General features: G+C 33.3%; 4 protein-coding genes and 3 pseudogenes across 7 annotated transcripts, besides 9 other annotated features; 2 read left to right on the top strand and 5 right to left on the bottom strand.

Annotated features, from left to right (window-relative positions):
* Window positions 1-4,258: part of a mobile genetic element that runs on past the window's edge.
* Window positions 4,259-8,907: a mobile genetic element.
* Window positions 8,908-9,339: 432 nt separating this feature from the next.
* Window positions 9,340-9,599: a mobile genetic element.
* A 332-nt stretch (window positions 9,600-9,931) lies between these two features.
* Window positions 9,932-10,081: a mobile genetic element.
* A 369-nt stretch (window positions 10,082-10,450) lies between these two features.
* Window positions 10,451-13,449: a mobile genetic element.
* On the bottom strand, window positions 10,837-12,129 carry TVAGG3_0698060 (uncharacterized protein; the record flags this gene model as incomplete). Its single annotated transcript, XM_001293843.2, has 1 exon — window positions 10,837-12,129. The coding sequence occupies one exon, from the start codon at window positions 12,127-12,129 to the stop codon at window positions 10,837-10,839; it is 1,293 nt and encodes a 430-aa protein (XP_001293844.2).
* A 343-nt stretch (window positions 13,450-13,792) lies between the features above and the next one.
* Window positions 13,793-13,830: a mobile genetic element.
* Window positions 13,831-14,091: 261 nt separating this feature from the next.
* Window positions 14,092-14,902, top strand: TVAGG3_0698030 (RNA polymerase II transcription regulator recruiting protein; the record flags this gene model as incomplete). The annotated part of the gene is made up of 1 exon (XM_001299968.1): window positions 14,271-14,894. The coding sequence occupies one exon, from the start codon at window positions 14,271-14,273 to the stop codon at window positions 14,892-14,894; it is 624 nt and encodes a 207-aa protein (XP_001299969.1).
* Window positions 14,903-16,933: 2,031 nt separating this feature from the next.
* Window positions 16,934-17,977, top strand: TVAGG3_0698020 (ATPase activity, coupled to transmembrane movement of substances; the record flags this gene model as incomplete). The annotated part of the gene is made up of 1 exon (XM_001299967.1): window positions 16,934-17,977. One exon carries the CDS (start codon window positions 16,934-16,936, stop codon window positions 17,975-17,977), a length of 1,044 nt encoding a protein of 347 aa, XP_001299968.1.
* Window positions 17,978-18,358: 381 nt separating this feature from the next.
* Window positions 18,359-18,389: a mobile genetic element.
* Window positions 18,390-18,786: 397 nt separating this feature from the next.
* Window positions 18,787-19,989, bottom strand: TVAGG3_0698000 (Ankyrin repeat family; the record flags this gene model as incomplete). The annotated part of the gene is made up of 1 exon (XM_001299966.1): window positions 18,787-19,989. One exon carries the CDS (start codon window positions 19,987-19,989, stop codon window positions 18,787-18,789), a length of 1,203 nt encoding a protein of 400 aa, XP_001299967.1.
* A 930-nt stretch (window positions 19,990-20,919) lies between these two features.
* Window positions 20,920-21,759: a mobile genetic element.
* A 1,293-nt stretch (window positions 21,760-23,052) lies between these two features.
* Window positions 23,053-27,854: part of a mobile genetic element that runs on past the window's edge.
* On the bottom strand, window positions 24,138-24,466 carry TVAGG3_0697980 (annotated as a pseudogene). Its single transcript has one exon. A coding segment is annotated over exon 1 (329 nt).
* On the bottom strand, window positions 24,497-25,094 carry TVAGG3_0697970 (annotated as a pseudogene). Its single transcript has one exon. A coding segment is annotated over exon 1 (598 nt).
* On the bottom strand, window positions 26,099-26,531 carry TVAGG3_0697960 (annotated as a pseudogene). Its single transcript has one exon. A coding segment is annotated over exon 1 (433 nt).

Raw genomic sequence — 27,854 nt, 5'->3', positions numbered from 1 at the left:
TCAGCTATTTCAGTATTATTTATAACATTTGCTTTATTTTTTTCAACATCATTACTGCTCCTGCTGTAGTAGCAAACCTAGTGGAGACCATAATTTATATAAGGACTTGACCAAAATGCTATTTTTGACAGGAGCTGGTGGAACACCTAACTTGGTGAGACTGCTCTTTGCCATTGTGCAGCTCGTAAGAAATATTCAATAGGTGCTCCATAATCGTTTGGTAAAGTTTGTTTCATAGATGGTGAAGGTTCGCGAGAGCTTGATGAAGAACTCATTTATAAGCTTTAAAAATAAATGTTCATCCTTTATTCCTCACTGTCGTCCGTGGCTTAAGTTATAGTCATCTAATCTTATTATGGGGATGCCATTAGCACGCACCTGAATGGCAAAGCAACAATCCCTCATAAATCCAATAAGTGGCTTTGTACGTTTCAGTTGCTAGTTCAATAGGTCTTTAACAGACAATTTGTATGTTATTGGAGCAGTAGATGTTTGACCTTGTTGGAAGCAAAAGTCCACTTCTGTTGGAAAACCACATAAGAATGTGTGTTGTCTTAGCTATCCCATTTATGTTCCACACTACCATCATCACCAATGACCTCATAACATTCATTAAATCCTATCATATCATTGTTTGTATTGCAGGCGTTCGCAACCATTTTCATAAAATACAGGTCCATATGATTTTTCAGGTTCTGCAGGATATTTCCATAAGCTCCCATGGAAAGCTGAAGATATTTAAACTTTAGGGTTCTCAAAATTAACATAATAGTTTGTCTTCTTTTCTAAATAGTGCCCAAATACTTTTAACATTAATAGGCGTATAAGCTGCTGAAATGTTGCACTTGAACTATCTGTATTCTTTGAGAATGAACCGTCCATAGGAATCCAATCCATAACTTTAACAGGAAAACATAAAGCCTTCGTTTGTATAATGTTCTACAAGTTCTGTATAAATGTTAGGGTCTAAAGAGATGACTTTGGATGAATGAAACATTCATTTAAATCCATCTTTGTTCGAAATAGTTGCTGGTTTACAGTGTAATAGTAACTGTTTCCACTAGCTTCTACTGCCTTCGTTATCATAGTGAATGGTTCATTCCATGAACAAATTTATTTGTCGGTGGATTTGAATCTGAAGCAAATTGCAACTTTTAGAGTTGGGATTTGAAAAGCAATGATATCATTTACAGATATAGATGTGCATTGTAAGGCGTCGCTACTGAACTTTACTTTAAGCTGAATGTTTCCTGCAAAAGCTGGAATAAATCGAATAGCTTTAATGAAAGGAATCTTCTAACAGGAATTCTTAAACGAAGCTTAAAATCAAATGATTTTCTGCTGTAAATTGGACCACTAACAATTTGTTCCTGTTCTGCATGTTCCCGAATGACTCCATACATCTTCATGTCGAGTCTTTGAGAAAAATCTACTTTCTTTATTTGTTCGGTGTTTGTGAGTTTGAAGTTATATATGCTTCTTCTCTTGCTTTGTTCTTGAGAATATTACGATTACGACCATTTGCAAGGATTTGAATCCAGCAACTGCATAGAAAGCAGTCATCGAAACCAATCCAAAATCCTGGTGGGGTTTGTTTTATTGGAACCTGAACCAATTTTTCTTATCTGCAATAAATTGACCTTCCATTTTATAACGAATGAATGTATTTGTAAAGGTCCAACATATTTTCACCAGGAGGTGAGAGAGATTGAATGTTACCCATGTGTTATCTTTAGCAGTTCCAGTTGTGATGGAATCTTTGCGTCAGAATATATTTCTATTAGTGTCACCAATTTGAACTGCATTGTCTATGATATCGAAATATGAGCGAATCTGATGAATATTGCTCTGCTGGAGTAAATTCGTTTAGCTGTTCGTTCTGCATGTATTTACTTCAGATAAAAAATATCTATTTACTTCATTATTCTCACTCTTCTTCTTGGTATTCTGGTGGAATGTTGTTTCTTGACTTTTCAAATGAACTGTACATTCTCTTTTGTCTCAACTTCTTTTCACTGGCGGGGTCAGGGTTCTTTTGACTCGGTTTGTTTTTCAATGAAATTCACGAAACTTTGCAATAAGCTCTTGGTTCGTTATTGAAAGTACTCTGCTTCTTTTCTTCTGGTTCTATTTGACTTTTCAGTTTGAAACAGAAGGTTTTATATGGGCTTCGTGGACTTCACCCTTGCCATGCACCTTAATGTTGTCGCTCTCTGATTCGCTAATGGTACCTTCTTTTTCTACGTATATTTTTACCATCTTTACTCTGACTTTACGTAATAGAAAGGATGTTGTATTCCTCTTGCTCATTTAATATAATAGACTCTCGCTTCTGATTTTGACAAAGCTCATTTTACATCGGTTAAAGTTTTAATTTAGTTTTTTATCTGCATCAAATGACTCAGACAAGCCCTACGGACAAGGACCCAAGGTGCATAGATGTTGAAGCATTGAAGAAAGAAATTCGCGAGCAAATTTTATCCGAACTGAAGGAACAAAAAACAAGAACAAAAAGCCAGAGAGGACCAAAGAGAAAACTTAGTGAAAAACAACTAGCTGCATTAGCTGCTGGAAGACATAAGAACCCACGTTTGCTCGCGAAAAAAGCTAGAGAAGAAGCAAAGCTAAAAAGCTGAAGCAAAGAAAGATTAAATGGTTATTTTTATCCGAATTAAAGTATAGACAAATACTTTAACTGTTTGCGTTCAAGTAGTTTGAAACCCTGACGATCAAAAATAAGGGGAACAGAGTAACGAGTTTAAGTTTCCAACAGACGTGGATTGTGAACATAAAAATGAAGAGAAGTACATGGCATAACTCTATGTATTAACACACGTGGCTTTCAGGAAAGGTTGACTTATACTTCAAGTCGAGATAGAAAATGACGAACAGTCTGTAAGCGCCCAAAAAACATTCACATATACAAATACTTTAAAGACGGAATACACATTTGCAACAATGTATGGATTTTCATTAATGAGATGTTCGACGAAAAAGTCAACATTGAGGTACCAACTTTACAGCCTTACGTGAGTTTCTTGCACAACTGAAAGAAGAAGGTAGTTCAGCCACACTTATAGACTTTCATTATGAATTTATGAAAATGAAAGATGAACTCATGACTGGTCAATTCATTGTATTCTCACCATTCAATGAGTCGCTAAAAAGAAAGAAAATCCATTAAACGTATAAGATTTCAAATCTCCGTAACCAAGTTGATGATTTTAAGAATTGTTTTCAATTATGATGCAATGTTCCGCAGGAAAAATGAATTTCAAAGATTGTAAACACCCTGGCATTTTGGATAGAAAGCAGCAATACTTTACTCTAATATAGCAAAGGCGTTGAAAATGAGTTTCATTGCGTCAAATACAAGAACTCACACTTCCTAACCTAAAATACTATTAAATTAACTGCTTCCAATCGTGAGTTTTGGATAGACATGTTCGTCCACTCATGACCCAAACTGCCCAGTGTTCTTGCCTCCAGATGGGAAGGACTGTCTCTACATTGAAGCACAACTCTTAAACTCTACCATCGCAGTATTGTAATAAATCTACCGCTAGCTTTATTTTTAATTCACGAATGACCTCCATTGCTGACAAAAATAAATGACCTCAGAACTTCAAACTTACGAAATAAAGCTTTTTTTAGTCGTTATTGAAAAGTTAACTTTTCAGCAAGCAAGCGTTGACATGACTTCACCTACATAAGTTGAATGAATCCTCTTTGCACCCATTCAATGAAGTGCTTTGTAAAGTTTCATTAACTGAATCTCAGAGTCTTATGTCATATGTTCAACAGGTATGTGAATGTTCTGATCTTCATTGTAATGCATTTTATAGCTTCAGGAAACATTTCATTAGCGGTTTAAAGCAATAACATTTGTTCACGCCTTTCATTTCTACAGTGAAATGCAACTTTCATTTAAATCGTAGTGAGTAAGTCTATGTTAGGTTCTTCTTTTCCACAGAAAATTACTTTTTATAAGCTAAACTTTGTTTTTCCCAGGTGTTATTTCTGCAAAGTCGCTATGAAATTGACAAGGTTCTGTTCATAAGTTCGCGACCATATCCTCTTCTTAAACTCTGCTGCAAGCTTTGGGGATGCTTCATTTATATAAGTTTGATACTGTCGGTATCCTGGTAAAAGATTTGAAGTCCCTATGCTCTTCAGTACAGAATACTTCATTCGATAATACGTTTTGACATAGACAGAATATTAACACCAAGTGGACAGAATTAAAGTGTCTGACAAAAGTTGTATCCATGTTGTGTATCGGAGACTGCGTTTCACTACCACATTACTTTGTGATTGACAATTTACAAAACCGTTAACGTATATTTTACAACACAAACGACAACAACAACTTAACCTATAAATATTTACAAAGCCGCCAACCACTTCACTTCACTAACGTTTTCACAAACGACTTCACTATGTAAAAATAAACGTTCTCACTTACAAAAGTATTGCAACTCTTCCCATTGCTGTGCTTCACACAAAGTCATATTTCTTCATTTCTTTCTTCCATATCAGAGTCAAAATCACTGTCAAAATAAATGTTAGTAAGTTTTGACAAAGCTAATGAAACACGTTTACCGTTTGTATCGTATGCTTGTATAAACTTTCCATTCTTCATTCCCTTCATAAACGCTCAAACTAACTTTACCCTTTCTCCCTCTATCTGATAGAATGTATTTTCACGAGGAACGAAGAACAAATTCTTGAACTCATGACCGTTGTATGTTTGTTATCTCAATAGTTTTCGTCATTTATATAAAAATAAATAAAAATAAAAATAAACTTAAAAAAAATGATATCACACCCTCACACGTATGAAAACATAGCACAAAAATAATTTAGTGAATGTTAGATCTACACTTTTCTAACCTCTTTTCTACCCACTTGAATTCATGCTTTATAACTCTCTTCCTTTCTCCAACTCTTCTAACTTCTTCTTAAGTTCACGAAATGTTGTCCTACATGAAGTTTTAATCTTTCTCAAAATTCCTTCTCTATCTAATGGTTGCTTTATCTTTCTTAAACTGGAACTCAGCCAATCCTTCATGTATGAACGTAAAACCTTCTGGAATATAGTTCCTGATTTAATGTATTCTACAAAAACTTTTGTATTCATTGCTTCAAGTGACTTTAGTCGTCATTTCAAATCAAATAAAATGTTTCAAATAAAATAAAAATAACGTATTATTTCAGATAAGGAAACGCAAGAGCTTTACGATTTATTTGAGAGTAGGTTCTGGTTAGAATGTTGGAGTCGGTTTAGGAGTGACTTTTGAACAGAGTTTGTATACTTCATCAGGTTCAGAAGAGTCATTGAAGGTTTTGCTTGTGAAGGCGTTGGTTTTGACGAAGGTGTTGGAGTTTGTTAACTTCAGCTACTTCCGTATTATTTATAAACATTTGCTTTATTTCTTTTTCAACATCATAAACTGCTCCTTGTTAGCTAGCAAAAACCTAGTGTGAGACCATATCTTATATAAGGACTTGACCAAATGCTATTTTGACAGGAGCTGTGTGGAACACCTAACCCTTGGTGAAACTGCTCTTTGCCATTGTGCAGCTCGTAAGAAATATTCAATAGGTGTCCATAATCGTTTGGTAAAGTTTGTTTCACAGATGGTGAGGTTCACGAGAGCTTGATGAAGAAACTCATTTATTACAGCTTTAAAATAAAACGTTCATTCTTTATTCCTTTCCTGTCGTCAGTTGCTAAGTTATTAGTCGTCAAGTCTTATTATTGGTGATGCCTGACTGTCTTACTCTGTATTGCAAAGCAACAATCCCTTCATAAATCCAATAAGTGGCTTTGGTACATTTTCAAGTTGCTAGTTTTTTTTTCCAAAAATTTGGTCTTTAACAGACAATTTGTATGTTATTGGGAGCAGTAGATGTTTGACCTTGCTGGAAGCAAAAGTCCACTTCTGTTTGGAAAACCACATTAAGAAATTGTGTTGTCATAGCTATCCCCATTATATGTTCCACACTACTATCAATCCACCAATGACCTCATAACATCTTTCATTAATCCTATATATCATTTGTTTCGTATTGCAAGCGTTCGCAACCATTCATAAAATACAGTCCATATGATTTTTCAGTTCTGCAGGCATATTTCCATAAGCTCCCATGGAAAGCTGAAGATTATTTAAACTTAGGGTTCTCAAAATTAACATAATAGTTGTCTTTCTTTCTTAAATAGTGCCCAAATTACTTTTTAACATAATAGGGTATAAGCTGCTGTAAATGATGCACTTGAACTATCTGTATTCTTTGAGAAATGACCGTCCATTAGGAATCCAATCCATAACTTTAACAGGAAAACATAAAGCCTCGTTTGTATAAATGTTCTACAAGTTCTGTTAAAATGTTGGGTCTAAAGAGAATGATTTGGATGAATGAAACATTCATTAAAATCATCTTTGTTCAGAAATAGTTGCTGGGTGACAGTTGTAATAGTAACTTGTTCCACTAGCTTCTATTGCCTTCGTATCATAAGTGATGGTTCATTCCATGGAACAAATTTATTTGTCGGTGGATTTGAATCTGAAGCAATCGCAACTTTAAGAGTTGGATTGAAAGCAATGATATCATTATACAGATATAGATGATGCATTGTTAAGGCGTCGCTACTGAAACTTTACTTTAAGCTGCAATGTTTCCTCGCAAAGCTGGATAAATCAATAGCTTCTATGGAAGGAATCTTCTAACAGGAATTCTTCAACGAAGCTAAAATCAAATGATTTTCCCCTGCTGTAATTGGACCACTAACAATTGTCCTGTTCTGCATCGTTCCCGAATGACATCCTAGTTACATCTTCATGTCGAGTCTTTTGAGAAAACATCTACTTTCTTTATTTGTTCGGTAGTGTTGTGAGTTGAAGTTATATATGGCTTCTTCTCTGCGTTGTCTTTGAGAATATACGATACGACCAGTTTGCAAGGATACTTGATATCCAGCAAACTGCATAGAAAGCGTCATTCGAAACCAATCCAAAATCCTTGGTGGGTTTGTTTTATTGGAACCTGAACCAATTTCTTTATCTGCAACAAATGACCTTCCATTTTATACGTAATGAATGTATTGTAAGAGGTCCCAATAACTTTTCCCAGGAGGGTGAGAGATTGAATGTTACCCATTGTGTTATCTTTTAGCAGTTCCAGGGTTGTGATGGAATCTTTTTGCGTCAGAATATTTTCTATTAGTGTCACCATTGTGAACTGCATTGTCTAGTGATATTCGAAATATGAGCGGAGATGTGAGTGATGATGCCTCTGCTGGAGTAAATTACGTTATAACGTTACGGTAAGGTGACTTCTAACCCCTCTGCATTATTGTACTTCGAGATAAAAATATCTATTTACTTTCTTATTTTCACTCTTTCTTTGGATTATTCGTGGTGGACAAGTTGTTTCTTGTACATTTTTCGCGCCCCAATTGAAACTGTAGCATTCTCATTTTGTCTCACTTCTTTTCACTGGGGGTCAGGGGTTCTGTTGACCTCGGTTTGTTTTTCAAATGAAATTCACGAACTTTGCGAATAAGCTCTTGGTTATCGTTATTTGAAAGTACAATCTGGCTTCTTTCTCTTCTGGTCTATTGATTTTCTCAGTTGAACACGAAAGGTTTTATATGTGCTGTCGTGACTTCACACCTATGGCCGATGCACCATTAATGTTGTCTGGCTTTTCTGCATTCGCTAATGGAACCTTTCTTTTCTTACTATAATGTTTACGGGATGCTTTTACTCTGACTTTAACGTAATAGGAAAGATGTTGTACTTCTCTTGCGTGCATTAAAGTATAATCAGACATTCAGCTCTGATTTTTCGACCCAAGCTCATTTTTACATCGGTTGAGTTTTAATTTAGTTATTTTATCTGCGAGCAAATGACTCAGTACGAAGCCCTGACGCGACGAAGAGGCGCACAGTGTCATGAGATGTGTTGAAGCATTGAAATGAAAGAAGAGGTCGTGCAGAGCAAATTGGTTCAGTCCGGGAACTGAAGAAAAAAGAAAACAAAACAGAACAAAGAGCCGAGAGAGCCAAAGAGAAACTTAGTGAAAACAACTAGCTTGCATTAGCTCTGGAAGACAGAAAGAACCGCCAACGTTTGCTGGCGAAGGAATAGCCTAGAAAGAATGAAGCAAAGCTAAAAGAAGCTGAAGCAAAGAACAGAGTAAAATGGTTTATTTTTATCCGAATTAAATGGCTAGTGACAAATACCTTTACTGTTGCGTTCAGTAGTGAAACCCTGGACGCAAAAAAGGGGAACAGTAGTTAACGTTTAGTTCCAACAGGAGCTGGATTGTTGAACATAATGAAGAGAAGTACATTGCTTGCATAACGATCTATGTTACTTACGATACAACGTTGCTTTCAAAAAGGTTGACATTATACTTTCAAGTCAGAGTAGAAAATGAGAACAGTCTCTTAAGCTGCCAAAACATCTACAGTTATCATAATACTTTAAAAGACGAGTACAACATTGCAAACCAATGTGATGATTTCATTTAATTGAAGATGTTTCGAGGAAATAAGTTCTAAACATTGAATACAAAAACTTTATCACCTTACGTAGTTTTTCTTGCTCAACTGAAAGAAGAAAGGTAGTCAGCCAAACTTAATAGACTTCATTATGAATTTAATGAAAATGGAAGATGAACTCGACTGTCAATTCATTGTATCTCACCATTCAATTGAAGTAGCTAAAAAGAAGAAAAATCCATTACGCTATTAAGCATTTCAAATCTCTGACAAGTGATGATTTCAAGAATCGTTTTCCAATTATGATGGCAATGCTTCGAGGAAAATGAATTTCAAGATTGTAGACCTGGCTTTTGGGATAGAAAAGCAAGCAATACTTTACTCTATTTATAGCCAAAGGCACAGCTAAGTGGTGTACTGAGACACTGCGCGCCTCCATACACAAGATATGTATACTAACTGCGAATGCCGAGCTTCCCTACTTCTCTTGTCATTCCTTCAAAAACTCTAATCTCATCGCACTTACAAGCATCATGATTTGATGTATTGTCGAGAAATCTTAGACTTGTTTGTCATTTGATTATAGCATTTGAAAGTCATCTCGAAAATCGATTAACAAGACAATTTCCCAAACATCTACATACAAGTAGATGATGGTAAACCCATTAGAGTTGTTTTGCTATGATTCCTCCAATCTTATGATGAGAAAAATCATATCAAAACAGCTCTAATCGAACATTCTACACAGCTTAGCATCCAGCTAGTTCCAAGTAATGCGATTACAACATCAACGGTCAAAGTCTTTCAGAGTCCTTTAATCATTTCTTCTCATCTCAATGTGAAGTGGCTCCAAACGAACTACAAGCTGACGTTACAACGCATTACAACCCGGTTAATACGAGCATATACATTAGAGCTGCTTTGTTATGATCTCCCTCATCAATTGATGAGAGATCTCATTATGAAGCAGCTCCAATCGAACTAAAAACCTACATACAAATGAGTGAAAACAAACTCATTAGAGTTGTGTTGCTTTGATTTCTCTCATCAGAAGATGAGAGATACCAGAACAAAACAACTCTAATCAAACTTTCTACACAACTCAGCACAGTATCAATGCAAAGTAATGCGTCTGTATCGTTAACAAGCAAAGTTGTTTCGGGTCCTTCCATTTTGGAAGAATTCGGAACAACTTTGCGAATTGATAGTGTAAACCCATATACATGAAAGCGTGCATGCATAAAGACAGGTATTGTCAGCAATGACTACCTGCCCAGCTATGAGTGATCAGAGAATTACCATCTCAGGCTTTTTGAGAACTTTTCAGCCAGGACTCTCGTATGTTGACTGTGAGAAAGGCATCCTTTATCTGAAATAGATGCTTTTCCAACAATCAAATTCGAAGATCTTCGACGTTGTTGTAAAAAGAGAAGGAGAAGGAAAGAAGAGAAAGGAGAGGAAGAAGGAAAGGAAAAGAAGAAGAAGAAAAAAGAAAAAAAAGAAGGACATATTAAATATAATGCGCACTTAATAGTGCCGAGGCGGCGGAGCCGCCGAGGCGCGATTTTTTTGACCCTATATTACCGCACGGCAATGTTTTTCTCGATTTTGTACAGCCCTAATAAATTCTATTAAAATGGATTTGATCCAAAAAAATATATAAAATTTGATCATAAATAAAATCGTTTTAAATTACTTCTTCATTTAAATTATAACAATTATTTTTGGTTTTATATTTTTTTGGATCAAATCCATTTTAATAGAATTTATATACTATTCATCTATTGGTAAACACTACCGTATATTATTTTTTAAGCTATCTTATTTTTTGAACTTTTATTCAAATCTTTGGTCGCAAGAAGAATTGCATGATAAATAAAAACATTTAATCAAAGTCAATTTTATTTTTCATATTCAAATGGACTGAGTGTTAACATTTAAGGGTATAGTAAACTCAAAATTCTAGAGTTTTGAGAGTGCCAATAAACTCTATAGGCCTATATATATCTATATTTTAAAGGAGAGGTTACGCCATAATATTTGATATTATAAATTATTAATTCAAAATAAAAGTAGAAAATGAAACTAATTTTATTCTAACCTATATAAATATATCAATAATCTAAAATGATTATAGTCTGAACTATATTTTACCAGATTATCAAATATAAGAGAAATGAAATATGGCATAAAAATATCATAGCATAATTATTGGATAAATGCATTAATAAATTATTTATATCATAATGAGAAAAAATCAAAATAAGAAAATGAGCATAATAATAATTTAATTAAAAACAAAAACAATAAACAAAATGTAATTTTCGTTAATCAAAGTCATCAATGTCTTCGTCTTCTGATTCCCATTCGGACTTGAAAACTTGATAATCTCCTCCTGGTACACTCTGAATGGATTTTTTGTATTTGTTCTGTTTTTTAGAACCTTTTGTAACAGTTTTTTGTTTCAATATCATTTTGGAGTAACAATTCTCTTCAAATGATTTGACACAATCTTCTGGAAGTGGGGGAAGATGTAATGCTTTTTGTATATCTCCGAGAAAATGCTCTGGATCATTCCATTCTAAGATTGCAACGTTAACTCTAATGTTAATGTTCTTCCAGGCTCTTGATTTGTCCAAATAGCATGCAATTTTGGAGTTAAACGCTTCATTCATGCAGGTAGATCCAATGGAAGAAACTTTGGAAACTATGGGTGTCCATTTGTGAACCCAGTCATAGAGCATGAATTGAAGTTGGATCGAATTGACACCTTTTTGCCATTCAAAGCATTTGTAATTGTGCGGTTCGCAAAAAGAATGATTGCCTACGTAATGGTAGACACAATTCTCCCACATTTTCGTACGTTTGTCAATATTTTCTTCGGCAAAACATGACCAAAGCCACATACTTAGGCTTGCATTCAGACCCCAGAAAGGTCTCTCTATTTTTTCAATCTTCTGAGTCTTGTCGTTGAAAACTTCAACTGTCTTATGAGAAGCTGAGAACTTTGTAAAATCTTTTGAGATATTTTTTGATACATGACCTGGATCGAATCTTTCAAGATGAGAGACGCCAAATTCTTTAAAGACAGAGACACTTTTGTTATCTCGGTCTTTAATAATCTCTTTAACATCTTTCAAGATATTGTATTTCTTTAATTGCTTCAAGATGATTCGAGTTCCAGCACTTTCCATATTGTTGGAAGCTCCGGAATACTGAGCATGCTGTCTGTTTCCACCAATATGGTTGATGTTCACGCATGCAAGAACTCTTTTTGTGACAGCATCGAGCGCAGTTACTGTACAACTTGGCGAGTTTCGCCTGTGCGTCCATCTTGCATCAATGGATAAGTAACCACTGAAGGACTTTCTCGACAGCATTAGGGAAATACTTTTAAGTCTTCTAATCTTATCGTCACAAAATCTCTGTTGTCTCATGACACCACTCTTCACAGGGGGCTTAGTTCCACAAAGAGAAAGAAAGCGAGCACCTTTTGTATATGGCATTCCGGTCATTATGCAAGCACCAAGCATCTGTCGCGCTGAGAGTCGACGACGTTCGTGGAGTAAAATGTTATGCATTGCCTTTGTTTTCCGTTTTGGGTGAACAATATGGCCCATACAACAACAAAAAAATGAAATCCCGCCAAAAGTGAAAATTGAATAAAAAGTAATAATTAATAAATATATACTATATCATTAGATGAATATTTTGGAATAACATTTTAAAATCGAGGTTTTTCAATGGATAACGGTTCAATCAAAAATTTGACCCCATTTTAGAATCTACATTAAAAATGGAACATTTCTGTCGTTTCAAAATTCCAAAATAACGTTTCTATTCCTCTCAAAAGTAAAAAAAACTTTATTGGGGAAAAAATATTTTTATTTTCCAAAAAAAATGAAAACCTTAAATGCAAATCTAATTTTGATGCTTTTGTTTGTGATTTTTTGGATTTCGAAAAAAATTTGAAAATTCAGACAAGTTACCATTAACACTAATACGTTTCAGCGAGTCGGTCCCATCAGAGAAATTTTCATAAATCGGCGATATAATTTATTATTTCAGCAAAATATTCTCAGATCCAACTAGAATAAGGTCAAATTATACAAATTTAGCAAAGGCTAGTTATCCTACCTATTCAATTAACTTTAATTTTAAATAATTCAAGACAATTCTCAAAATTACCTTAATAATCGCGTTCTCTTCGCAAAATGACGATTCATCATTCACTACCAGCATAACTGAGGGCTTGTGCTCACAGAATAATACAGATAATTTACTTATTAATGCAAAATTTAGTACCAAAAGGTAATCATAGAAGATACAAAAAAAGTTTCTTTATTTTGATTGCTGATTTTATTTCTTCTAAAATTTACCAAATCTAAAAAATCCAAAATTGAATGCTATTGAATTTCATGTTTATGTAACATATACTATTTATTATATAAGGAATAAAAATTTTATAGTTTTAATCAAAAATAAAGGTGTACTAAATGCATACAAAACAAGGTATTTTTTACTCATCCAAAATATGTTAACAGTGCTATTTATATAATCAATATCCGAATTTCGAAATCATTTTGATGAAATCTTTATTTTAAAATTGAGTTGACTGTTAAAATCACCCAAGAAGAGGGATTATTTCAATGAAAAGTACATAAAATAGCAAACGCACAAGATGGCACTATGCAGCTTTATATTGTTATACAGGATGAACATATAAAATGTTTGGAAAACACTTACTTCGTTCTACAAATGTGTATCTCTTTATATCAAAGATTCTTCTCAAATTATTGAGAGACTTCTCTCAAAAAAAGGAAAATTTGATAACTAAAAAAAATATGGCATAACCTCTCGTTTTGCATAGATATATATTTACATGGTCACAGAGCTTATTTTCATTGTCAAAACTTAAAAATTTTTAGTGGACTATACCCTTAACATTTTTTGCTAATTGTCGTCAAAAATTAGGCGTAAAGCAAAAATTGATATTTCATATGGTTTTATGATAGATAAGCATTATATTCCCACTCATTATATTCGTAAATTTTGAGGTTTATCCTTCGCTTTTAAGATCATTGAATTTGATTTTTATATAAAATAGTTATATATTAGAAAATAATATGAGTTTATGTGATATTATTTTTCAGAAGATTTTGTGTTCTTCTTCAAAATTTTATTTTTTTATTAAAAAGAATCTTTACAAAATATACATTTACTTTAATTAATATTTAAAAACGTGCTCTATCAAAAGTTCCAAAAATTCAATATTTTAGCTTTTCTGAGGTGTCACTTTTGATGAATTTCTGTTTACAACATCGAAGTAAACATGTCAATTTAATATTCATATAGAATTTTGATAAAGCAATTATTAATTAAATCTGATTCATAGTTATTATGCATGCATATATCTCGATATTATTTAAACACGAATCATAGAAAAATAAAAAATGTCATCAATAACAAGATTTAATTATAAAGTGATCATGATACTGATTAATATGCCATTATTTTTTCAAAGCTATAATTTTTATTCAATTTCTTTTTTCAATTCCTTCACAAAAAGAGCTAAGTAACACAAAACATTCTCAAACATTTTATCGAGAACTTGATCAGGAATGTTGCTGTAGAATGCCAGCAGGCTGTAAGGACTGTACTCTATGGATTCATCACAAAGCAATTTTCGTATGAAAATGCTTTAGACAAATGTAAGGGTGCATGTGGCACGTCTGCCCCTATATCTAGCCTTAAGAGTATGATGGATGAATATGGATCCCATAACCCCTCGTATTACAAAAATTCTAATTCTAAATCCAAGAATTTCACGTTCTGGTCTTCTACTGAAGACATAAGGCTAATCACTGGAATTCATAAATTCGGTCTGAATAATTTTAAGGCTGTTTCTTCATATGTCGGAAGTGGAAGAACAAGAAGTCAATGCACACAGAGGTGGAACAGATCTCTCTGTCCATTAATTAATAAGAGTCAATGGTCTCAAGAAGAAGATTCTCTTCTTATTTCATCCGTGCAGCAATTTGGAGATCATTCATGGACCAAAGTTTCAAATGTTTTGGTTGGAAGAACAGATGTTCAATGCAGATATAGATACCAGCTTATTTCAAAGAAATTCCCAAGAGATCTTGGTATCCAACCCGATGAATTTATGATGAAGATGATACAAAATCACGAGCAAAAGTCTTCTCCAGTTGAATTTCAGTCTAAAGTTGAATACAATAATATAGTAATGGATTCCCTCAATGACAGTAGCAGTTATCCTGACCTGTTGGGAATGCAATATTCTGGCTTCATTGGAACACTTCATTTGCTTGACCTTATTAAGACAAATAGTATGGACCCTTCAAGTTTATTCATTTTGAGCTGAACTTTGATGAATTAGAAACGATTAATAAAATGTTATTTTGAATTATTGTATTTCATTCCCGATTTTTTGACTTTCATATTAAAATTACTGTGTGTTTCATAAACCGTAACATTTGATCTTAAAATTTTAAAATGAGTTCAATTTCTGAACAACTTTTTTGAAACATGGAAAAAATACAGCCCAGCATATCACAATAGCGTAATCCATATACTACTATCCACTGTGATAGTTAATGCTTCTGATATCGATGCGACATCAATGATATATGATAAAAAAAATATTGTCAATAAAAAACAATCAAAATATGCGAATTTATATGGAAAATTGAAATTTTGGCCGGAAAAAAAATCATTTTTTCATTGGATATGTTCATGAAATGTACTGCAAAATGTAGTGCAGATTGGGTAATAATGCATAAATAGTCTAGTATCTTTAGGTTTTTTCCATAATTCATATGATCCCAAAATGAACAGCTGGATCTGAGAACAACTATCTTTAACTCATTTATTCGAGAGAACTGGTGAAAAGTTTTATGTTGCAAACTTGCTTGAGAGATTGTTATTTCTATAATACAAAACTACATTCATATAACCCATTGATACTTTTGCAGATGTGTCATGAAGTAATTTTGTCTCAATAATTCAAAAACACCTTGATTTTAATTCCGAAAGCTGGAAAAAAAATGGCGCAATAGTAAAGATATACAAAGAGTCTTGTGATTAAAGATTTGAAATCAAACAATTAACCTTTTGGAATTGTTAGTCTCCTGATTCAAAAAAATTGAGAGTATTCTCAATCTTCTGAAAAGTTGAGGGATTTTGAATTATTTATTAACCTCGGAAAAAATTGGATCAGTTGATTTTTACGATCGCTAATTGAATGAAATGCAACGATCTTTAATGATGCATAGTAAAGATTTGGGTAAGATCACCCTGGTTAACTCCTTTAGATGCTGGATGAGGATAGTCATTCAGATGCGCATGAAGTCATATCAGTATTACCCTCTTTTCTACATTTCAGTTTCTCTCATCTTTGCAAATATCGTTGATATGAAGCATGTTAAGATTATTCCATCACAAAACTATTCATTTTCTCAGTATTCATCAATCAATGATTATCCTCAATCAAAATCAATTACAATTCGACCGGATTCATATGATAACAGTCTTATTGGTAATATATCATATGAAAACAATCATCCAGAGCTAATTTGTTATAGAAATTCAACTAAATTTTTAAATATTAAGGATACATTTGACATTAGCTCATCAGATAATTTTAAAAAGATCAATATCACAACAGTTTCCAGCAATCACTTTATCTTTCTAGAAAAAATTTCAAAAATCCAAAACAAAATTGGTGCAAAGGCATCTATTTATTCATTTCAAGGCTATAAAATTCGTCATAAATTCATATGGGAAGTTGTTTTATTTGCATCTGTTTATTTCTTTTATATGGTAAGTAATTTTGATATTCTAAGTAATTGGATGCATAACAAGACATTAGTACTGATGAATACATCAGGTATTAGTGATATCATTCTCTGGACAGGTTTTGTGTTAATAGATCTTTGTTTTTGTGCTGTTTCATCTTTTATTTTTGCAATTTTGGAAACAACACATGATGCATACAAAATTGCAAATGTAAAATTTGGAGAGTTGTATTTATTCTTACTTCTGGCTTCTTTTGCTATATATTTCGTTGGAATTTGCTTTGTTCCGCTTTTTAACACTCCAAAAAAGTTTGGACTGCTTACAATCTACTATTTACTTATGATTGAAGCTGGATGGGCCTTTGATCTTCTTCCTGGATTCAAATATGAAAACTTAGATTTATTATTTCCGGCTTGTACGGTACAGAGTTATTTTTCAAACATGGGATAGACAAATTTAGATCCTAGACACCCATATATATCACATTCGAACAAAACTCTTATTATTGCTTTGGTTATTCAAATAATTTGTTATTTTACGATTCTTGTGTTCTTAATTTTAATATCTCCTAAGGAGTGGGGTATTCCTGAGATAGGAATAACAAAAATGTTCTCCTTGACAGCTTGGAAACGATTTTGGAAATCAAGAAAAGATATGGCACCTGCAAATTGTGGTGATACCCCCTTTCTTTCTGTCTCTCACCTAACAAAAGTATACAAAGGAAAGAGAGTTATAAAAGCTATTGATTCCCTTGACTTTGCTATAGGCAGTGGAGAAAAAATTTTGATCATTGGCCCAAACGGAAGCGGAAAAACAACATTATTATCTTCATTAACAGGAGCCATTCCTTGTGATGAAGGAAAACTTAAGGTTAATGGATTCAATGCTGATTTCGTTGATCTCCAGAAATGTACTGGCTTCTGTTACCAAGAAAATGTTTTTGCTGAAGGATTGACTGTGAAGGAGCATCTTGAGTTTTTTGGTCGATTGAGAGGAGCTAGTAATGAAAAGATCCAAGATCATATAGATTATATAACATCAAAACTTAATATTGATGATTTGTTATTTAGTGATCCGAAAAATCTCTCTGGCGGCCAGAAAAGATGTGTTTCTGTTGCTATGGCATACATCGGAGCACCTTCTTTAGTAATCTTGGATGAACCTACGTCTGGAGTTGATGCTTACGAAAGACAGCTTCTTTGGAAGATGGCTTCTTATTTCGTGAACACTACAACGATAATTGCAAGCCATAGTCTGGAAGAAGGAGAAAGTGTTGCAAGTAGAGTTTTCGTGATGGACGAAGGAAAAATAATTTTCATGGGAACACCTTCAGAGTTACGAGCAAGATACAAATGCGGCTACAGACTGAAGTTTTTGATGGATAATGAAACGCAAATTGTTGATAAAGCAGAAGAAGTCTTGAATTTCATTCAGAAAATAGTTCCAAATGCTGTTTTAGACTATGAGATGTCTGAGTCAATAATGATCCCTGTTTGTGACGAAATTCCAAAATTGTTAAAATTTATGGATGAAAACGTTAAAGAGTTGGGGATAAATGGATATACAATCACTGTTGAAGCACTTGAACATATCATGCTGCGAATGCTTGCAGACAAAGACCAGGATATGTCTGGATCTAATTTTGATTAGACCATGTGACAATTTTCTTGTTTTGTTAACTATACAAATTGTATATAATTGAGATTGATTTGTTAAAATTAACCTCAATCCTCCTTATTTTTTCACTTTAAAAGGAAATTAATGTAATAAAATATTTTATGTTGTTTTGATGTACAATTCATTATTTGTCTAAATTCGATAACTATTTCTCATCCTACTTTGGAAATGCAAAAGCATACTCAAACTCAGAAGACTGAAAATCATCTTTATTTTCCTCATATTGTTTTGATTTCATTCAATGATAAAGTATCCGCTAAATACTATAGTTCATGTATACACATGTTGTACTATGTAATTTCTTGTTAAACTATCCATTTGGCAAAATACATTCACTTGAAGTATGCTATAATTTAAGAGTCCACATACCACTCTCTGACATGCTGCAATAATATCAACATATCTTTATTTTAATAACAAAAAGGTATAAAAGTTATATGAAGTACTAGGTAGTGATTTATAATAACTCTTTCCCGATCAAAACTATTAACTTTTTTCATAGAAAATTGGGATATAAAGCTTGAGTGATGTTTAATAAAGAGAGTTTTTTGACACATGATAACAAGGGATTCTAAAGACAAAAACTTCATTGTTAATAGATTGAAGAACTCATAGATGTCCAAAGGAATCTATCTTATATATGTTGATGCCTTGTTGTTTAAAAATGTTTTACAATTACACATATATGAACATTTTTATTTTTTTCAATTTTTTTGTTATTGGAATTATAACTAATTGAATAAAAATAATTCAAAAAAACAATATAAGATGAAACAATTTGGCTATGCCAAAAGTTCGCGATTGATGCAGTCGTTGATAAAGTGCTTCTGATACTCAGAGTCAGCGAGATCGAGTGGTCTCCAGCCATTCTCATCTACGGCCTTCCAATCACAGCCGGATGAGATCAAGAAATCGATGACAGCGCTAGATCCGTATGTAACTGCCATGTGTAATGGTGTGGACCACTCGTTCTCGTTGAAGTCAACGCTGAAACCTTGAGAAATGAAATAAATCAAGGCCAATAAGTTGTCCTTCATGACGCTTGAGTAAAATGTAGAAGCAGCAATGCCTTGGACTGTTAGCCAGTTGAGAATATCGTTCCTGTGATACTCAACTGCTGCTGTAATTGCGGATGAGAAATCTAAACCTGATTGTGTGCAGATTCTGATGATTTCGTAGTTGCCGCCGATTACAGCGAACTCTGTAAGGTCTTTTGGTAATGCTACATAAGAAACAATGAGGTACTTGAAGATGGAGACAGAACCATACAGAGCTGCAAGGTTTATAATGGAAGTTTGACCATCGAGGATGTGTTCGAATGGGGAGTACAATGTGGTATTGAGATCGATCCTCATGTCATTGTGTTTGTAGATGAAGTTTTCGGCGTCATCGTATTTAAGGTAAAAACCAAGGGAATTTATTTTCCAGCCATACTCAATGTAGTTACGAAGTAAGGCGAAGTCGTTTTCGCGATAAATACTGTAGTTCTTGAAAACTTCTTGGAAACGATCGTCGTTGCATGTCTTCTTTGAAAGAATGTAGTCATCAAAGTACTTAATGTAAGGAGCAAAGTAAAGGGCAAAAGGTATTGTTCGGTTAAGTAAATGCTTGTGAAAATTGACAACAAAATCAGAGGAAATTATGCCATCCTGGAAGCATTGGTGCATTAAAATGATATCTGGATGGAAGATTGGACGCTCTGCTTCGAATACATGTGAAACAACATCGAAGCGAGGCATTTTTTCGGACAACAGTTTAATTAGCTTTGAGAAGCAGGGTGTTAATAATGGTCTGATACGATGGATGATCTTTAACTCTGAACAAAGCTCGTATTTCATTGCTGAGCTCTTGATAAAAGAGGAATTAAGTATCTGACCAGCCATGTCTTCAACGTTACTAGCGTTGAGTCCATTGAGTAAACTTTGGAGTTCGATTTGCTGTACGGCGTTTGAAGGAATGTCTACACTCTCGAGTTCTGCAGTCATAAAAAATGATGAATTCCTTTCAAATAATTTTGATAGAAAAGTGCGGTATTGATATAATGATAAGAATATGAGATCTGGATTAAAATTAGCACATAAGTTATTTTGATAAGAAACGAGATTATGTCAAAAAAAATTAATAATTTAATTAAATGATAAGGGTGTATTGCTATAGCATTTGAAATAAATTTTGAGAATTGTATAAAAAAGATGGTACACAATTTTGATGATGCTAAAACTATAGAAAAAAAGTTCGGTCAGAAAATGAGCACCTTATTTTTATTTATTAATTAATATTTGTATGATTTAAACGGGAAATATTTTTGAATTGCATTCAAAATGCTCAGACCTTTGATAGCGAGCGTCGAGTTTTCAAATTTAAGTTTAAGACTTATCCAAAATCAGCATTAGTAGTTAAACAAAAATCTTAAATTTGACGATTTAAAAAAATAAACATCAACTTTGATATCTGAAATTTTTCGAGCGAAAAATGTTTGTTTTATTATGCTTTACATAATATAATTCAATAAAATACGCGATATTATTTTGTCAAAAATTTAGTATTGTTTTCTCATGCACCGTATTGGAATCTAAGTAATTCTTTCTGTAATTTATATGATATGCATAATAAGCGCAAGGACAAATAAGGAGAGATGATTTAAAAGCTCACGAAATCAGTTCGATATAGAAAAAGGTCAAAACAATGCATAATCAAGTGCAAATAGTGCTATATCCTGTAGGTTAATGAAGAATGTATGTCTAATTCAGCGACTTAACAAATTGAAAAAAAGAAAATGCCATCTTCACAGACTCGATGCTGGTAAAAACGAAAATTGTCGATACCATCACTATTGTATTATATATTATTATATTTGTATAATAACGAAAAGTAAAATTGGATAAAAGTATGAACTGATTTGATTCGTTAGAGTTGTTATAGACCGAAAATAGATTTTTTCGGTTTTCTCTTCAAATAATTGAAAGAATGATACTATTATAGGTTTATTATATTATATAGCATATAATCATGCTATAGCCGAAAATTATAAGTTTTGAGAAGATTGAATATAACACAAATAAATTTGAATGTAAGTTAAATTTCTTGTTGTTTTTAATAGCTATTTAATGAGAAATCCAATATTGCAAAATTCAAATTGAATGATTGAAAGAACAGAAAAAGTCGTTCTTTTCAATTTCGAATATGTTTCATTGTATTTATAATTATATGGCAAATAAGATATTTAAACTTGATTTTTGAAGGAAAATTCACAAAATTGAATAAATTCAAATAATTTTTATTCAAAAATAAACTAGCTATTTGAGTTTAATACTAATTATCTATTCAAACTACAAAGTTTGTAATTTAAAATATTTTGTGAGATCAGATTGAATTAATTCAAGGTTCTTTTCAATTAATATTAATGACCATATTACGCATTTTCGAACATTCTAAACCAAATATATAAAAATGGGAGACGAATGTTAAATTTGCTAGACATAAAGAAGTTGTTTACCGAGTTTTAGCTCTTATCTCTAACAAAAAATTAATTTTTAAAAAAAAGACCGAATACGTTTCACAGCGAGAAAAAAATAAAGGCAAGATAGAATTTTCTAGACATAAAGAAGTTGTTTACCGAGTTTTAGCTCTTATCTCTAACAAAAAATTAATTTTTAAAAAAAAGACCGAATACGTTTCACAGCGAGAAAAAAATAAAAGGCAAGATAGAATTTTCTAGACATAAAGAAGTTGTTTACCGAGTTTTAGCTCTTATCTCTAACAAAAAATTAATTTTTAAAAAAATGACCGAATACGTTTCACAGCGAGAAAAAATAAAAGGCAAGATAGAATTTTCTAGACATAAAGAAGTTGTTTACCGAGTTTTAGCTCTTATCTCTAACAAAAAATTAATTTTTAAAAAAATGACCGAATACGTTTCACAGCGAGAAAAAAATAAAAGGCAAGATAGAATTTTCTAGACATAAAGAAGTTGTCTACCAAGTGTCAGCTGTTACTTCTTCTCAATACTGATATAAAATAAAAATCTTTATTATTTATTTAACCTTTATTGTTTCATTAAACTTCATTTATTTTATATTATAGTTTTATTCTTTTAGCTACTTGTAAAATAATCTAATTTTATATCATCATTTTACCGGATTATTCTTCAGTACATCGATTGTGTATCTAAAATAATATCATTATCCTTATTCTGTTTTTTCCAAAATTCTTTTAAATATCTTTTTTGGTTAGATTACTTTATACTTTTTACTTTTATTTTTTAATTTCAAAAAAAATTTGGTGATTGTTCTATTCTGTTACAATGTGCATTATCATATTCTAATGAATTATTCATTACATACATTTAAAAAAACTTGTTAAAAATGAAATTAAAAAATTATGTTTATTATTACGCTGTGAATGTGTCAACAGCGGTCATGCCTGTATCTGTATCCCATATTTGCCACAACCTTTCTGTATCTGCATTTGTGTATTTCGGTTTCAGCTGATACATTTGATTTGGCGTGTAATTTGTTCCAGTTAATGGATTAATTGGGAGATCTTCATGCGGTGTGTTATTATTGTACTCCCAAAATAAGGCAGGAATAGCCTGAATGCTTTGGCAGCGCTCCAATGTCGGCCAGAATCTCTCAATCTTCCCATTTTGGTAGGGAGAATGAGAGTCTGTATGCCGCCATTGGACGCCCCAAAGATCAAGTAGATCTTGAAAGGCGCCCCTATTTTCTGAACCGTTGTCGGTCCAGAAACAATAAGGGGCGCCAAATTCAATGAAGGCGGAAGCCGCAACGTTCGCTGTCGTCGCTGCCAGCATATCTGGTATTTGTATACACGCTAGGACTTTGCGGCTAAAATTGTCAATTATGCCATAAATATACTGGCCACGAACACCCCTAAAATAATGAACATCTGCGTGCCAGATAAGATTGGGTGAAAGCGCCCAATATCTTACTGCTGTTTCTGGCCCGGCATGCTCTAATCGCGTCTTGGTGAAATGATTTTCTTTGAAGTATCTGCGTACTTCTCTATAAGAAGTTAGTATGGGTTAGTTGGGTACTGTGGCACTGCGCACCTACTTACCCATTATATGTGAATTTGACACTTTACAAAACCGTTAACGTGTATTTTACAACACAAACGACAACACTAACTTAACCTTAAATATTTACAAAGCCGCCAACCACTTCACTTCACTAACGAACTCACTAATGTAAAAATAAACGAACTCACTATCGTTCTCACTAACGACTTCACTAATGTTCTCATAAATTTTCCTCAATATCTTCATCATCAGTGTTAACCCTATTGTAGTCATACTTGAAGCCATAAACTTTCTCTAACTTCTTAACGTACAATTTACATAACTTACCTTCGTCATCGTATGGTTTAATGATATAACTATTTCTATCTTTATAAACAGTCAATGAAAAGTCAACTGGTCTCGGATGTATTTGAAAGAACATGTTATGCTCAGGAAGGAAGAATAAATGTTTAAATGTATGTTTGTTATATGTTTTGATTTGTATGAGTTGCTTTTGTTCTGTCATTTACATCCAAATAAAAAATTTCAGTAAACTTAAAAATAAACTTAAAAATTAATGATATCACCACCCGCACACGTATGAAAACATAGCACAAAAATAATGTTTATGTTAGAATGTTAGATCTAACACGTTTTCTAACCTCATTTCTAACCCTGTTGAATTCATTGCTTTATAACTCACTGTCGTCTGCTTTCTCCAACTCTTCTAACTTCTTCTTAAGTTCAGCAATGTTGTCCTCATGAAGTTTAATCTTTCTCAAAATACCTTCTCTATCTAATGGTTGCTTTATCTTTCTAAACTGAACTCTACCATCCTTCATAGTATGAATGTAAAAACCTTCTGGAATAGTTCCTGATTTAATGTATTCTACCAAAAACTTTTGTTTCATTGCTTCAGTGACTTTAGTCGTCATTTCAATCAAATAAAAATTTTAATATTAAATAAAAAATAACGTTATTTTTTCAGTAAGGAAACGCAGGAGTTTTACGATTTATTTGAGGAGTAGGTTCTGGTTTAAATGTTGGAGTCGGTTTAGGAGTTGACTTTTGAACAGGAGTTTGTACTTCCATAGGTTCAGGAGTTATTGAAGGTTTTGCTTGTGAAGGCGTTGGTTTTGGCGAAGGTGTTGGAGTTTGTTTAACTTCAGCTATTTCAGTATTATTTATAACATTTGCTTTATTTTTTTCAACATCATTACTGCTCCTGCTGTAGCTAGCAAACCTAGTGGGAGACCATATTTTATATAAGGACTTGACCAAATGCTATTTTTGACAGGAGCTGGTGGAACACCTAACCTTGGTGAGACTGCTCTTTGCCATTGTGCAGCTCGTAAGAAATATTCAATAGGTGCTCCATAATCGTTTGGTAAAGTTTGTTTCATAGATGGTGAAGGTTCGCGAGAGCTTGATGAAGAACTCATTTATAAGCTTTAAAAATAAATGTTCATCCTTTATTCCTCACTGTCGTCCGTGGCTAAGTTATAGTCATCTAATCTTATTATGGGGATGCCATTAGCACGCACCTGAATGGCAAAGCAACAATCCCTCATAAATCCAATAAGTGGCTTTGGTACGTTTTCAGTTGCTAGTTCAATAGGTCCTTTAACAGACAATTTGTATGTTATTGGAGCAGTAGATGTTTGACCTTGTTGGAAGCAAAAGTCCACTTCTGTTGGAAAACCACATAAGAAATGTGTGTTGTCATAGCTATCCCATTTATGTTCCACACTACCATCATCCACCAATGACCTCATAACATCTTCATTAAATCCTATCATATCATTGTTTGTATTGCAGGCGTTCGCAACCATTTCATAAAATACAGGTCCATATGATTTTTTCAGGTTCTGCAGGCATATTTCCATAAGCTCCCATGGAAAGCTGAAGATATTTAAACTTAGGGTTCTCAAAATTAACATAATAGTTGTCTTTCTTTCTAAATAGTGCCCAAATACTTTTAACATTAATAGGCGTATAAGCTGCTGTAAATGTTGCACTTGAACTATCTGTATTCTTTGAGAATGAACCGTCCATAGGAATCCAATCCATAACTTTAACAGGAAAACATAAAGCCTCGTTTGTATAATGTTCTACAAGTTCTGTATAAATGTTAGGGTCTAAAGAGAATGACTTTGGATGAATGAAACATTCATTAAAATCCATCTTTGTTCGAAATAGTTGCTGGTTTACAGTTGTAATAGTAACTGTTCCACTAGCTTCTACTGCCTTCGTTATCATAGTGAATGGTTCATTCCATGGAACAAATTTATTTGTCGGTGGATTTGAATCTGAAGCAAATGCAACTTTAGAGTTGGATTGAAAGCAATGATATCATTTACAGATATAGATGTGCATTGTAAGGCGTCGCTACTGAACTTTACTTTAAGCTGAATGTTTCCTGCAAAAGCTGGAATAAATCGAATAGCTTCTAATGGAAGGAATCTTCTAACAGGAATTCTTAAACGAAGCTTAAAATCAAATGATTTTCCTGCTGTAATTGGACCACTAACAATTTGTCCTGTTCTGCATGTTCCCGAATGACTCCATACATCTTCATGTCGAGTCTTTGAGAAAACATCTACTTTCTTTATTTGTTCGGTAGTTTGTGAGTTTGAAGTTATATATGCTTCTTCTCTTGCGTTGTCTTGAGAATATACGATACGACCATTTGCAAGGATTTGATATCCAGCAACTGCATAGAAAGCGTCATCGAAACCAATCCAAAATCCTGGTGGGTTTGTTTTATTGGAACCTGAACCAATTTCTTTATCTGCAATAAATTGACCTTCCATTTTATACGTAATGAATGTATTGTAAAGGTCCAACATATTTTCACCAGGAGGTGAGAGATTGAATGTTACCCATGTGTTATCTTTAGCAGTTCCAGGTTGTGATGGAATCTTTGCGTCAGAATATTTTCTATTAGTGTCACCAATTTGAACTGCATTGTCTATGATATCGAAATATGAGCGAATCTGATGAATATGCTCTGCTGGAGTAAATTCGTTTAGCTGTTCGTTCTGCATGTATTTACTTCAGATAAAAATATCTATTTACTTCATTATTCTCACTCTTCTTCTTGGTATTCGTGGTGGAAGTTGTTTCTTGACATTTTCAATGAACTGTACATTCTCTTTTGTCTCAACTTCTTTCACTGGCGGGTCAGGGTTCTTTGACTCGGTTTGTTTTTCAATGAAATTCACGAACTTTGCAATAAGCTCTTGGTTCGTTATTGAAAGTACATCTGGCTTCTTTTCTTCTGGTTCTATTGACTTTTCAGTTTGAACAGAAGGTTTTATATGGGCTTCGTGGACTTCACCCTTGCCATGCACCTTAATGTTGTCGCTCTCTGCATTCGCTAATGGTACCTTTCTTTTTCTTACGTATATTTTACCATCTTTACTCTGACTTACGTAATAGAAAGGATGTTGTATTCCTCTTGCGTCATTTAATATAATAGACTCTCGCTCTGATTTTGACAAGCTCATTTTACATCGGTTAAAGTTTTAATTTAGTTTTTTATCTGCAGTCAAATGACTCAGACAAGCCCTACGGACAAGACCCAAGGTGTCATAGATGTTGAAGCATTGAAGAAAGAAATTCGCGAGCAAATTTTATCCGAACTGAAGGAACAAAAACAAGAACAAAAGCCAGAGAGACCAAAGAGAAAACTTAGTGAAAAACAACTAGCTGCATTAGCTGCTGGAAGACAGAAGAACCCACGTTTGCTGGCGAAAAAAGCTAGAGAAGAAGCAAAAGCTAAAGAAGCTGAAGCAAAGAAAGAGTAAATGGTTATTTTTATCCGAATTAAATGTATAGACAAATACCTTTAACTGTTGCGTTCAGTAGTGAAAACCCTGACGTCAAAATAAAGGGGAACAGAGTAACGTTTAAGTTTCCAACAGACTGGATTGTGAACATAAATGAAGAGAAGTACATTGGCATAACATCTATGTATTATAACACGTGCTTTCAGAAAGGTTGACTTTATACTTCAAGTCGAGATAGAAAATGACGAACAGTCTTTAAGCGCCCAAAACATTCACATATACAAATACTTTAAAGACGATACAACATTGCAACAATGTATGATTTCATTTAATGAGATGTTCGAGAAAAAGTTCAACATTGAAGTACAAACTTTACAGCCTTTACGTGAGTTTCTTGCACAACTGAAAGAAGAAGGTAGTCAGCCACAACTTATAGACTTTCATTATGAATTTAATGAAAATGAAGATGGAACTCATGACTGTCAATTCATTGTATTCTCACCATTCAATGAAGTCGCTAAAAAGAAAGAAATCCATTACGTATAAGATTTCAAATCTCCGAACCAAGTGATGATTTTAAGAATGTTTTCATTATGATGCAATGCTTCCGAGGAAAAATGAATTTTCAAAGATTGTAACACCTGGCATTTGGGATAGAAAGCAAGCAATACTTTACTCTAATATAGCCAAGGCGTTGAAAATGAGTTCATTGGTCATACAAGAACTTCACCACTTCCTAACCCTAAATACTATAAATTAACTGGCTTCAATCGTGAGTTTTGGATAGACATGTTCTCCACTCATGACCATAACTGCCCAGTGTTCTTGCCTCCAGATGGGAGGACTGTCTCTACATTGAAGCACAACTTTAAACTCTACCATCGCAGTATTGTAAAATCTACGCTAGCTTTATTTTTATCACGAATGACCTCATTGCTGACAAAAATAAATGACCTCAGAACTTCAACTTACGAATAAAGCTTTTTAGTCGTTATTGAAAAGTTGAACTTTTCAGCAAAGCAAGGTTGACATGACTTAC

This window comes from Trichomonas vaginalis, chromosome III (assembly GCF_026262505.1).
Source record: "Trichomonas vaginalis G3 chromosome III, whole genome shotgun sequence".
NCBI lineage: Eukaryota > Parabasalia > Trichomonadida > Trichomonadidae > Trichomonas > Trichomonas vaginalis.
This window is presented reverse-complemented; position numbering and strand designations above follow the sequence as displayed.